The sequence below is a fragment of the Terrapene carolina genome, unplaced genomic scaffold (genome assembly GCF_002925995.2).
Source record: "Terrapene carolina triunguis isolate 2854851 unplaced genomic scaffold, T_m_triunguis-2.0 Scaffold179, whole genome shotgun sequence".
Classification (NCBI taxonomy): Eukaryota; Metazoa; Chordata; order Testudines; family Emydidae; genus Terrapene; species Terrapene triunguis.
In genome coordinates, this window is record NW_020664530.1 from 10,479,736 (window position 1) to 10,492,558 (window position 12,823).

The 12,823-nt window shown below is 41.6% G+C and overlaps 1 protein-coding gene across 1 annotated transcript in view; it reads left to right on the plus strand.

The window, feature by feature from the left end:
* LOC112117083 (uncharacterized protein C7orf57) overlaps positions 1 to 12,823 on the plus strand; it is a 33,312-nt gene extending 20,489 nt beyond the window's left edge. Inside the window, exons 9-12 of the mRNA XM_026654032.1 lie at positions 506 to 558; positions 5,551 to 5,646; positions 9,199 to 9,266; positions 12,763 to 12,823. Coding sequence (XP_026509817.1) covers positions 506 to 558; positions 5,551 to 5,646; positions 9,199 to 9,266; positions 12,763 to 12,823 — 278 coding nt within the window. The remainder of the gene's footprint in view (positions 1 to 505; positions 559 to 5,550; positions 5,647 to 9,198; positions 9,267 to 12,762) is intronic.

Here is a 12,823-nt window from a genome sequence, read left to right on the forward strand (position 1 = left end):
TGAGAGTTTTTCCTCAGTGAAGAGTGCAGGATTGGGCCCCAAACTTCCTGCCCCTGGGAAATATATATATCTCCACTCCTAGCACATTTTTATCATTTTCCTTATTGAGGTAAAGAAAACATTTAGCTTCTCAGCAACATCTGTCATGTTTTCCCAATAGTGTCACAAGGGGCCTGAAGTCTCTCTCACTGACCTCTTGTTCTTTAAATACTTGGGAACTTTTTTCTTGTTTATTTTTGTGTCTTTTACAATTTTTCACTTCTGTCTTTGGTATCCCGATGATTCTTACATTGCTTTTACTTTAAATATATTGTGTATTTTCTCAATAGCAATCACATTATTGATTTGATTTTTTTTAGCTTATACTCCTTTGCAATTTGGGTCTTAGATATGGGTCTAAGTGCTTAGGTCACACAGAAAGTCTGTAGGAACACAGGGAAATCTCCTGAATCCACATCCTCACTATTTTACACTGGATGACTGAATAAAATATATTTGTTTTCAGTACCCTACATTTTCTTCCAACACCTCAAAGAAAAGCCCCTGTTCCTTCTCCAGGTAATGCAGCAGCTATTTTTTTCTGCAAAATACTGTTGTATAATTAGTATTTATTTTAAGAATGTAACACCCTTTTAATACCTAGATTGTAAGTATAATATGCATATTACAGTTAACTGTTTAATTTCTACCAAAATACATATTCTTATTGCACTACTGGTGTACACAGACTTGTTCAGTTGGTGAGCTGTGGCAATCAAGTAACTGGTTCCCAGCCCCAAAGGGCTTACATTGAGTCACAACCTGATATTATACAGAATACTAAATACAGAACAGAATAGCAGGCAGTATTGTAGTTGAAGAATAAATGAGCTTTAAGGATATCTTTTTAGCTAGATCTTTCAAATTATAATGTTAAAGAATACTTTCTAATTAACTTTTTAAGCTCACATCTTTAGGTAAAGAAAGAATTGTAAATTGAATATATTCCTCCATTTGGTTCTACTAAGTGCATATTTTTCTAACCTTTCATTAGTTTCCAGTAGAAAGTAGCCTGGAGAGCTATTTGACCTCTTTATGTGCCTGAGAATTCCTATCTGAATGTCCTGGTGACAAAGTGAAGCAGCAGCCTTCAAAGGTTTACAAGATCCCAGCCTATCATGTAACTGGGTGGGGTATATAAGAAAAAGAAAGCTAAGCAGAAGGGTGTGTTTTCTCTTTTTTTTTTTTTTTTTTTTTTTTGGGCAGGTGGAGGGAGACTGTGCCTCTGGGGCGTATAGTCAGCATTTGTCAGAGTTTCTCTTTGTTGCAGTTAACTGAAGTACCTATGCTCCAGTTGCCTGGCTCAAGTGAGAATAGCTACATTGCAAAATAATACACAAGCTGTTGTGTTCACACTGGTGCTGCACCCCCTTGTGTGTGCTGCTAGTGTTTCTGGGGGGTTGTCCCATGGTTCTTTGCACTGCAGTAAGCGGAGCCACTTTATGAATTCTTTCCCAGGGAATTGTGGGAGAATGTCTGTCCTTTCTGGGCAGATGGTAGGAATTGTGGGAAGGGATTGGAGGCCTAGAGGCACTAGAGTGAAGTTAGCTTGTGTCCACATTGCAGAGTGGTCATGTTAGCCACTGATGAGCTGTGATAACTTGAGCTTTAGATTAAACATCCTCCAGTTCAGAGTTTGTCTGTGTGTGTGGATGGGACTCAAATTAGGGGCAACACTCAAGTTAACTTTGCAGTGAAGACAATCCCTTAATTATGTTGTTTTATTATGGTGCTGTTTAAGCCCTTTGTTTCAAACAATAAATCATGCCCTGGGGCAAAGGCTTTAAAAAGACTTGGGCATGGTATTTGCATCCCTTCTCTGGCTGGTGAAACTGCCCACCAATATACAGTTCTGTTAGTTCTGGACACTGGATGCTCTATTCACATGGGTCATATGGGGTTTACCAAAGGAATTAACTTCAGTAAGAGACTGCTTGGCAGTAGCTTGCTTCTTATCTACAACTCCGAGGGGGCATTTAAGGAAGCTAAGAAGCTCCCACATCTTCAGTATGTCTTCCCTGAGGGAGGCTGTGGGATTCCTTAGTCCTGAGTTGTGATATTTACGAAGAAGCCCAATAGTGGTGGTCAATTTCCTTTAGCCTATGTCTACACCGCAACTTGGAGCACGCCTCCCAGCCCAAGTAGATAGACTTGTGCTAGCAGTGCTCAAGTCAGCACGCTAAAAATATCAGCAGGGCAGCACTGAGGGAGGCTACTGAGAGCTATAGTCACCCCAAAATTTTCATTAGCCCCTCCATAGCCACCCCGTAGCAGCTGCTGTTCTGCAGCTGCCCAACTCTGAAGGCAGAGCAGAGAGAGTGGCAGCTGCTGGCTGGGCGCACACCTCCAGCAGCAACGGAGAAGTACGCCCGGGCGGGAGGCTGGGGTCCCTGAGAGCAGCCCTCAGTCTGTGTCCCCGCCTGCCAGGGTGCATCGCCCAGGGTCCAGGACTCCCCACAGTGGCGTGGACTGACCCACTCTGGCCCAGGCTACTGGGCCCTCTCCCCATGGTCGCTGATTCCCAAGGGCTCTGCTGGCCCTGAACCTGGGTCCCCCTACCCAGGCAGGTCTTACCAGCTGTGAGCAGCCAGCACCCTGCACTGCCTCACTCCAGCTTTCAGCCTCTGACCTGGGCAGGGGGAAGGGCCATGAAGGGGGTGGGGCCATGGAGGGGGTGAAGTCTCATGGTGGGGGGAGCACAGCCCCCCCTGAATTTTCTGTCTGGCCCATCTCAGCCCCCCCCCCCCCCCCCCGGGAAGAGGCTGGTGCCACCCCTGAATATCTGAGTGGATGTTGTGACTCCAGTTGCAGCTTGTTCCCTGTAGGCTTGAGAGCCCAAGCCCCAAGGTTCATACTGCTATTTTGAATGGGCTAGCTCAAGCCAAGCCCCACTAGTGCAAGTCAGTCTACATGGGGGCGGGGGAGAGGCTCGCTCTCAGGTGCAGTGTAGACATACCCTGCAGTGATCTTAGCAGGGTGACCAGAGGGCAAGTGTTAAAAATCGGGACATGGTGTGAGGGGTATTGGGTGCCTATATAAGAAAAAGCCCCCAAAATCGAAACTGTCCCTATAAAATCGGGACATCTGGTCACCCTAGAACTTAGGCATGTCTGTGACTGACTCAGTTCTTAATAAGACAAAGTCTAGGAAGGAAGCAAAATGTGGAGACAGCAGGAGCGATCGGAATTTTTTTCTTCTCACCCACTTTCCTGCTGTGCCAATCAATTAATAAGAGAAGTATGTTTAGGGAAATCCTGATCTTCCTGTCTGCAAGAACACAAGTATTAAAGGAAATGATTCTGGAGCAATGCCAATGGTAAGTGAGCAAGAACCATTCAATTAAATAAAATCAATCCTACAAAAATCTTATTTGTAGAGAGGCTCAACTGCACTCCTCATTGTTCCATTTTCCCAAATATCAAATCTGACATCCAGTTTATAGATGCAACCTATTTATAGATATTTTGATGGTGCTCATCACCATGGGGAGTGCCTCAATGCTTATCTAAACATATTCCCGAGAGTTGAAAATCTGATTCTGTGGTGATATGCAACACAACATTGCTTGGAAATTAAACAATTCACCATTTTAAAGGGAAAAACTGATTTCTGCCCCCTCCAATTATTTCCAAATCTGATATATGTGTCTTTTAAACAACTCATTCTCCTACCATACTTGGGTCAATATGGATTAAGATTGCTAATGTTTTAAATTATCTTGGTTCACCTCCTTTGTTTCCTATTAATAACATTTCCGCTTTTTTGCCAAAGCAGGGAGGGATTGGCTAGATTAAGCAGCTTCCCTCTAAGCATGCTAGCTTTTGTGGATTGCTTTCCTATCTCTCCCCATTCATTGCATAGGGAACCTGAGCAACTAACTCAGGTTCTGTGTATTGCAGTGTTGTTTTTGTGATTTTTTAGGTGTCTAAAAGGTGCCATTATGTTCAGTGTTGCAATGACTAAGTCCCTTTGTGGATCAAGGTCAAATTGTTTAGACACATGGTGGTACATATGCCATCAAATCTAGTTTATACATTATATGCAAACTCTAGAAAGAAATTGACATGTATGCTTACACTCACTCCATACACATACATGCTGGCTCAGAGCCTGATCCCATTGAAAAATATTGGTTACATGGCAAATCCCCCATTGACTTCAAAGGGACCTGAATTTGTGCTACTGTATACACATACTGTGCACATTTGAATGGTACACACACATCTACACATCCTGTTCAACAACACTGCATCATTTTATGTTTTAGACATGTCTGTCCCAGCATATTAGAGAGATACGCTAGGGGCTGTAATATCTTTTAATGGATCAACAACAGAATAACAGAAGTTGGTCCAATAAAATATATTACCTCCCCCACCTGGTCTGAAACAAAAGTAAACACACATCCCATTGTGCGCACACAGTCATATACATCCAATTCCCCTCACAGTTAAACATGTCCTAATATACACAAGGCCAAATACACACAATTTGTTACACTTGTGTGATTGTGTGTGTATTGGGGTATGTACAGTTTTAAACACACAATTATACACACTTGTAAACACACATACTTCCTGATACACAATAAATTGACTATATACCCATCTTATCACACACGTAATTAACACTCCCTAGTCCATACAGACACACACACATACATTGCCGTTACCCACAGTTACTTGCACAAACATCTTGTTACAGACAGTTACAGCATGCACACAGAATGAAACACACAGCTATCCTGCTGTACACACACACTCACACACACCCTTTGTTGCATACACACACGTCACAGGCACATCCTGGGAAACCACAGGCTGAAACCCTCCCCCCCCGTCACAGTCACAGTCTCCGGCCCGGCTTTTCCAGCATTGCTCAGCCTGGGCTGGAGAAACAGACAACTCATCCCGACCCGCAGGGCCAGGAAGGGCCCCGCCTCTCCCCAGACACCGCCGCGCCTCCGTGCATTGTCGCACGGCAGCAGCAGGTGGCGGTGGCAACAGCCAGCCCAGCAGCAGCAGCACCAGGCGGAGAAGGCAGCGGGGACGGGGACGCAGGGAGACCAGAGCCCCCAGCCGGTACCGACCCGAGAGGCACCGCAGCAGCAGCAACCGCATCCCTCACCTGCCGCAGGTGAGCGACCCTTCTCCTGCCCTTCTCCACACGGCGCAGGCTGCGAGAGGGGGCCAGGCAGAGCCGCTGCAGCAGCGCTGGGGCGGGGCTACGTGCCCTTCCCGGGGCCAGAAGGACAGGAGGAGCCCGAGCGGCGGCGGGGCTGGGCGATGCCAGGAAGGGGCACTGAGGACATAGAGCAAGGTGCTTACGGCGCTAGGTTTCCTGGAACCGGAGCGAGGGAGGAGTGTAAAGTATCCGTGCCGTTGCTAAGGGCATGCTGCTAGCACACTTCCTGCCGCTCCCTAGTCCCGGAGCTTGGTCCAGCAGCAGCAGCAGCAGCACCCATCTCTTCCCTCCTCTGCCAGAGACCTGACTCCCCTGTTTCTTTTCCAGCTTGAAAACCAGTGCAACAGCTTGTGCCATTCAAATACTATTGAGAGCGACTGGAATTGGGCAGCCGCTGGAGTTCAGCTTCTCCTTCCAAGCAAGGTAGGTTACAGCTGATGCAACTGAAGCCAAGCAATGCCCTCCTTTGACTGTGCAGAGAGATGCGTAGTGTGTCGATTGCTATTGTGCCCAATATACGGCATTTCTAGTTAAAATTCCAGTACTGGAAGCCCTTTGTGGGAACTGGGATTTCATTTATTTGTCTTTCTTGACTATAACAGCATTTAAAAGAGAACTGGATAAATTCATGGAGGTTAAGTCCATTAATGGCTATTAGCCACGATGGGTAAGGAATGGTGTCCCTAGACTCTGTTTGTCAGAGGGTGGAGATGGATGGCAGAAGAGAGATCACTTGATCATTACCTGTTAGGTTCACTCCCTCTGGGGCACCTGGCATTGGTCACTGTCGGTAGACAGTATACTGGGCTAGATGGACCTTTGGTCTGACCCAGTATGGCCGTTCTTATGTTCCTCCCCTTGCTGATGAGGAAATGAATCTTAAAACCAACAGCATTGTACTGTTCTTTTATGAAATGCCAGAATTTTTGCTGGTACTGGTAGAGAGCTTTATGGGGTCAGATGTTTGGCTCGGGAGGTAGTTTTTCTTTGGAGCAAAGTATACCCATGTTTCACAATTAGACTAACAGATCAGCTACAGGTTCCTCCTTATACACGTGAAGAAACCTATACTGAACTATCATTATATGAGTGATATATAAGTATGCATACAATATGAAGGGAAAGCCTGCTGCAGAAGTGCTATATAATGGAAGCAATCACTTAAGGATGAGGAAAAATATGCTCATACTGCAAATTGAGGGCCTAACCAACTCCTGTTAATGTCAGCAGGAGTCATTCCAATGAGTTTAATAGGAGATGGATCAGAACCTGAGTATTAGCTCCTACTTTAAAAAAATACTAGTAAGACATTAATCAAAGAAAGCCACAGTAAAAATTATGGGCTTTGCATAGTTGTAAAATAGTAATCATCAGATCTGAACACTGATTAAAATAGGGAGTCTACTTCTAGGTTTGAAATTTGCACCTGTTTTGTACTATATACTGTGTACCTTCTTCAGAAAACAATAATTTCTTAACACCTATCTAATGTCACTGGTATCATAGAAAAGGAAGATTGTTAAAATAGTTTCCATGGCTATCATAAATGGAAATTTTTCTTTTAAGTAATGTTTTCTATTTTAGTAGATTTTATTAATCTATGTATCTAGCGATCTATAACACACTAGCGTATTGAAGTGAATATTGATTCCTTAGTAAAGAGGATTAAAGCTCCAAAATTAAAAGTCCTGAAAATAATTTAAATAGTTGAAAATTTACTTCAAAAATCATTTAATCATTCATCAGTTTAGGCACTAAACAGGATGTGAAAGACTCCTTCTCCATCTGGGATCAAATGCAGCCTGTATATTAGTTATACAATTATACATTCTTATTATTGGAAATAATATAATTCCAGTTCTCTCACATACTTGGATCAATAATTGCCTAAGAATTGTAGCATGATTTTATGCAAACATTAACCCATTTAACAATTATGTTCTTCCTCTATTAAGTACTTGTAATGATGCCTGACTATAACCACAGAGGCAAGTCCATGGAGTTGGACCAGTGTAACTGGTGATGAAATTTGACCCAGTACTTTTATAGTTTACTGCAATGTCTCTATACATTTAATATAGTTTTTTTTGATAAAGCTGATTACCCTAAATAAAGGAAAAACCCTTCCTCTAAGCATCAGCACATTTCCAATACTCAGTAACTTGTTATGAGCGGGGTAAAACCTGTTATAAGTTGAGTTAAAACCCCAGTTAACATAACTGTGAGCATAAGCCCCCACCTAAAACAACCTGCCCTATGTGAACCTGCACAGGAACTTTTGTCTGAATATTATTATGGGTAGGTTGTGTGTGTGGGTGTGTAGAGAGAGATCACACACAAACTGAGGACAGAGGGGCGTGTGTGTGTGTGTGTGTGTGTGTGTGTGTGTGGGTAGAGATCACATACAAACTGAGACAGAGGGAGAGGCAAGAAAGCCAAGTAGGAGCTCTGAGCCTCTAATCACAGTGTGACCCTGGAAAAAAGCTAGAGAGAGCACTTTTGGGTCTGGTGTTGGCTCATGACGCGTGGGGGTGGAGACTAAGGCTTTGTCTACACTAGTACTTTTGTTGGCAAAGCTTTTATCGGTCAGGGGTGCAAAAAGAACACCCCCCCAACTGAAAGTTTCACTGACAAAAGCACCCGTGTGGGCAGTGTTATGTCAGCAGGAGATGCTCTCCCGCCGACACAGCTACACCACTCATTGGAGGGCGGTTTGATTATGTCGACAGGAGAGCTCTCTCCCACCAGCATAAAGCAGTTACTCAGGAGACCTTACAGCGGCACAGCTGCAGCGGTACATCTGTGTCATTGTAAGGTCCATAGTGTAGGTCCACACTACCCACCCGATTCGGTGGGTAGAGATCGATCTTCTGGGATCGATTTATCGCGTCTCATCTGGATGTGATAAATCGATCCCAGAAGTGTTCCCCCGTCGACTGCGGAACTCCTGCTCGCCGAGAGGAGGAAGCGCTGTCGACGGGGGAGCTTGCCTGCGCCGCGTGGACCCGCAGTAAGTAAACTTAGTTCGATCTAGGAAACGTCGACTTCAGCTATGCTATTCTCGTAGCTGAAGTTGCGTTTCCTAGATCGATCCCCCGCCCCAGTGTGGACCAGCCCTAAGAAATTGCTCCTTTTGTTCTTGGTTCCTTCCATATTCAGAGACACAGGACTTTGCTCATTCCTTGTTAGTAAACAGACTGCATCGAAGAAAAATACTGGACTCCATCAATTTCTACTTCCAGCTGGAACATCCCCAGGCCCCCAAACTTTTCACTAGCCACTGGAGTCAAAAAGGGGCAACACACTTCTCTTTTTCCACATGTAAATATTCAGGCTTTTTTCATCAGATCTTCTCTGTTTCTTTCTCGGAAATAATTTATTTTGTAATTTTGTTGCAAAATCTGACTCTTTCCTTCTATTGCAGTCATTAGGTTGAGTGTTTCTTTAAGGAAGAGATTTGACTCAATAGTGTTCACTTCCCATGTATTTTTTACTTACAGGATTTGGGCTCAGCAATGATGCAGAACTTCCTTTACGACATTTTATAATTTGTCTTAGTCATACAGAATGTGTCAATTCTATTTTGCATAAGAATGACAAAAATGTCTTTGTGTAGTTCAAGTTCTGATGCAGGGATATTTAATCCACTGGCATCAGCTGTAAAACTGTCCATATTAATTTTGGGTAAATGCATATTTAAAAAAAATCTAATGGTCAGATGGTCACATTGTTGAAATTTCACAATTTTTGAAGGGGCTGTATTATGTGTGGAACTTATTATTAATGTTTTTATTTAATTTTTTGGAGTTAAGATTAATGCCTATATAGACTAGATGCAACATCTGTGTTACAGTTAATTAAACTAATTTTAAAATGGGACTACGCAGTGTGTAAAATTAAGCATACGTGTAGATCTTTGGAGGATCAAGGCCTTATTTTGTCACTGAAGTACCATACACTGTTTTCTTCCTTCAGGTCTATCTGTATAGAATGGCACCTGGTGTAACAGCTGAGAAGAAGACTGAGGATGAACAGTCATCAAAGTAAGAACCAAAACTAATTTCAATATCTACTTTGAATTTATATAAACGTACCACTTTTAACTCCTCCCAAATAGCATGTTTTTCATTTCACAACCTAATTTTTTAAATAGTAGAACTCTACAGAACATATGTGGACTGTGGCCAGGTCTAAGCTCAAAACTTTCGCTGCTATTGTAATATCAGTTAGGCATGTGATTTCTTTCCAATATTTTTGTCCTGGGAAAAGCATTATTGAGGACTCAGTTATACTGGCAAAAAAGTGAGTTGGCAGGTATAGTTTTATTTAGTTCAGACAACAGCACTCTTGTTGTGTAATATAAGTTGTGTCTAAATTAGAAGGGTTTGCCAGAATAGCTATACCAGTATACTTATACTGAAAAATCAAGTGTAGACTAGGCCTGTGCATGAAATCCTGGTTCAACTGAAGTCAATGGGAGCTTTACCATTGACTTGAATAGTGCCAGAATTTCATCCCATGTATTTTGGAATTTTGAACAAATATGTCAATCCACTTATCTCATTCTTTCTTTAGATTTATGTTGGTATAAGAAAATGAGTGTCAAAGATTAATGGTTAGCCCTCAGATATTTTTATTTACTTAGCTGGCACCTAAAATGTGGGAGGCACTTTACACAGATACAAGAGGAAAAGTTCTCTGCTCTGAAGAGCTTACTATGTAATGCTTCAATCCTGCAAAAACTTTACTATCATAAACTCATGGTACTACTTGTTGTAGTAAAGTTAATGACATACATAAGTGTTTGCAAGATTGGAGCCCAAGGCCCTAGGTGTCTGTGGGTGCAGGGGTCCATCTGTACGCATCTGATTACAGGGGTGTGGCCCTATAAGGACAAAATGCAGACAGAGGGAGAGAGGGGAAACAATTTTAAAGCCAATCATGCAGACAATGCTGTTGGAACAGGCCTTGTGAATTTGACAATATTTGTGGATTTTTATATATATACACATACACATACACATACAGGGCCGGCTCCAGGGTTTTGGCCGCCCTAAGCAGCTAAAAAAAAAAAAAAAAAAGCCGCGATCGCAATCTGCGGCGGCAATTCGGTGGGAGGTCCTTCGCTCTGAGCAGGAGTGAGGGACCGGCCGCCGAATTGCCGCCGAATAGCTGGACGTGCCGCCCCCCTCCAGAGTGGCCGCCCCAAGCACCTGCTTGCCAGGCTGGTGCCTGGAGCTGGCCCTGTGTATATATTTATATTAGGGCTGTTGATTAATCACAGTTAACTCACACAAGTAACTCAAAAAAATTAATCATGATTAATCACAGTTTTAATCCCACTGTTAAACAATAGAATAACAATTGAAATGTATTAAATATTTTGGATGTTTTTCTAGATTTTCATATATATTGTATTCTGTGTTGTAATTGAAATCAAAGTGTATATTATTTTTTATTACAAATATTTGCACTGTAAAAATTATAAATAAAAGAAATAGTATTTTTCAAAAATATTTAAATAAATTGAATTCTATTATTGTTTAACAGTGTGATTAATCACGTGATTTTTTTTTTAAACGAGAGATTAATCAATTAATTTTTTTAATAGCTTGACAGCCCTAATATTAATCCTGTGATTAAAACAATTAATCGCAGGATTAATCGTACTGTTAATAATAGAATGCCATTTATTTTTGGATATTTTCTACATTTTCAAATATATTGATTTCAATTACAACACATGATGAAGGGATATACAAATGTTTAGCATATCTGGCACGTAAATACTTTGCAATGCTGGCTACAAAAGTGCCATCTAAATGCCTGTTCTCACTTTCTGGTGACATTGAAAATAAGAAGAGGGCAACATTATCGCCTGTAAATGTAAACAAACTTGTTTGTCTCAGCAATTGTCTGAACAAGAAGTAGGACTGAGTGGACTTGTAGGCTCTGAAGATTTACATTTTTTTTTTTACATAACTGCACTCAAAAACAAAACAATCTACATTTGTAAGTTGCACTTTCACGACAAAGAGCTTGCACTATAGTACTTGTATGAGGTGAATTGAAAAATACTATTTCTTTTGTTTATCACTTTTACAGTGCAAATATTTATAATCAAAAATAATATACACATTTTGATTTCAATTACAAGATAGAATACAATATATATGCAAATGTAGAAAAACATCCAAAATATTTAATACATTTCAATTGGTATTCTATTGTTTATCAGTGCTATTAAAACTGCAATTAATTGTGATTAATTTTTTTTGAGTTAATCACGTGAGTTAACTGCGATTAATCGACAGCCCTAATATATAGATAGATAGATAGATAGATATAGATATATACAGAGAGAGAGAGAGAGAGATTTTAGCGTATTACAATTTACTTCATTGTGTCTTGGGTTGCGCTTTTATCACAAAAGGGCTGGTATCCAAATAAAAAGAAAGTGTTTTCTGCATGTGCAAAAACAAACTGTTGAATGATTCTAAAACACATCCTATTTGAATCTTGTAGTGACTCCAGCAAATATCACGATAGTCAAGTAATTGCTCTGTATCATTGGTACAAAGAGGTTAAGTCCCACATAATCTGGCAGAAATAGTTCTGAATGATACTGTGGAGTATTGGTCTGGGGACACTGATTGTCCAAAGCCACAATCTGCAGGGCCAGCTGGGCCTTTCTGATGATGTCATAGCTGTTCATCAGCACTCTCTATGGCATGGCTGTGACCTCATCATCCCTACACCAAGTTTGTTAAATAGGGGGAGGGATAAGTAGGGGAACAAAGGTAACCCAAATACTCTCTGGGGACAGTTAGGACCAGTCAGATGTTGGGAGAGGGCATTGCTAAACTGCCCAAAATGCCAATCTGCTTTTTCAGCCATTTTCTCTTGTTAAAGCCAACTGTTGCTTAATGAACATTTAGTGAATTGATTTTGAAAGGGCGATTTGTCACATTGTGTGGGATGGGTCAGTTTAAAACAGTGGTGTAGAAGTAAAAAAAGAAGTAGGTAAGCTAACCTAAACTAAACTCCATATTTCCCAAATGAGAAATGGGCAACTCTGTTTATCCTTGACTATACTACTGATTAAAACTGACACTTTTCCTTCTTCAGCCCCTTCCCACAACCTCACAGATCTGCCTCTCTGTAGAGGATGGGATGGGGAGAAGGGGACTACATAGCCCAGGGAATCTTAGAGAGAAATTGTCAGGAAAAAAATTAAACTATTCATATATTCAACTTGTTAGGGGAAAAATGTTTATAACTTTTCCCTATTTTCTCCAATTTTTTCACTGGGAAATAATTTCCCTTCTGGAAGGATATGTTACATAAACCTCCATAAAATTGATTTGTCGTTTTTTAAAGACTAAACCTAAATTTACTAAGCCATATTCCCAACAGAAATGAGCCACTCCAGGGTATGCATTACTGAGGGTATGTGTACGCTGCGGAGACTATACCAGCATAACCCTCTAGAGTAAACACAGCCTACAGTGACTGAACGTTTTTTTTCTGTCATTGTAGGAACACCACCTCCCTGAACGATGATAGCTACCTCAACGGAAGCATTGTTCTGTCCACATAG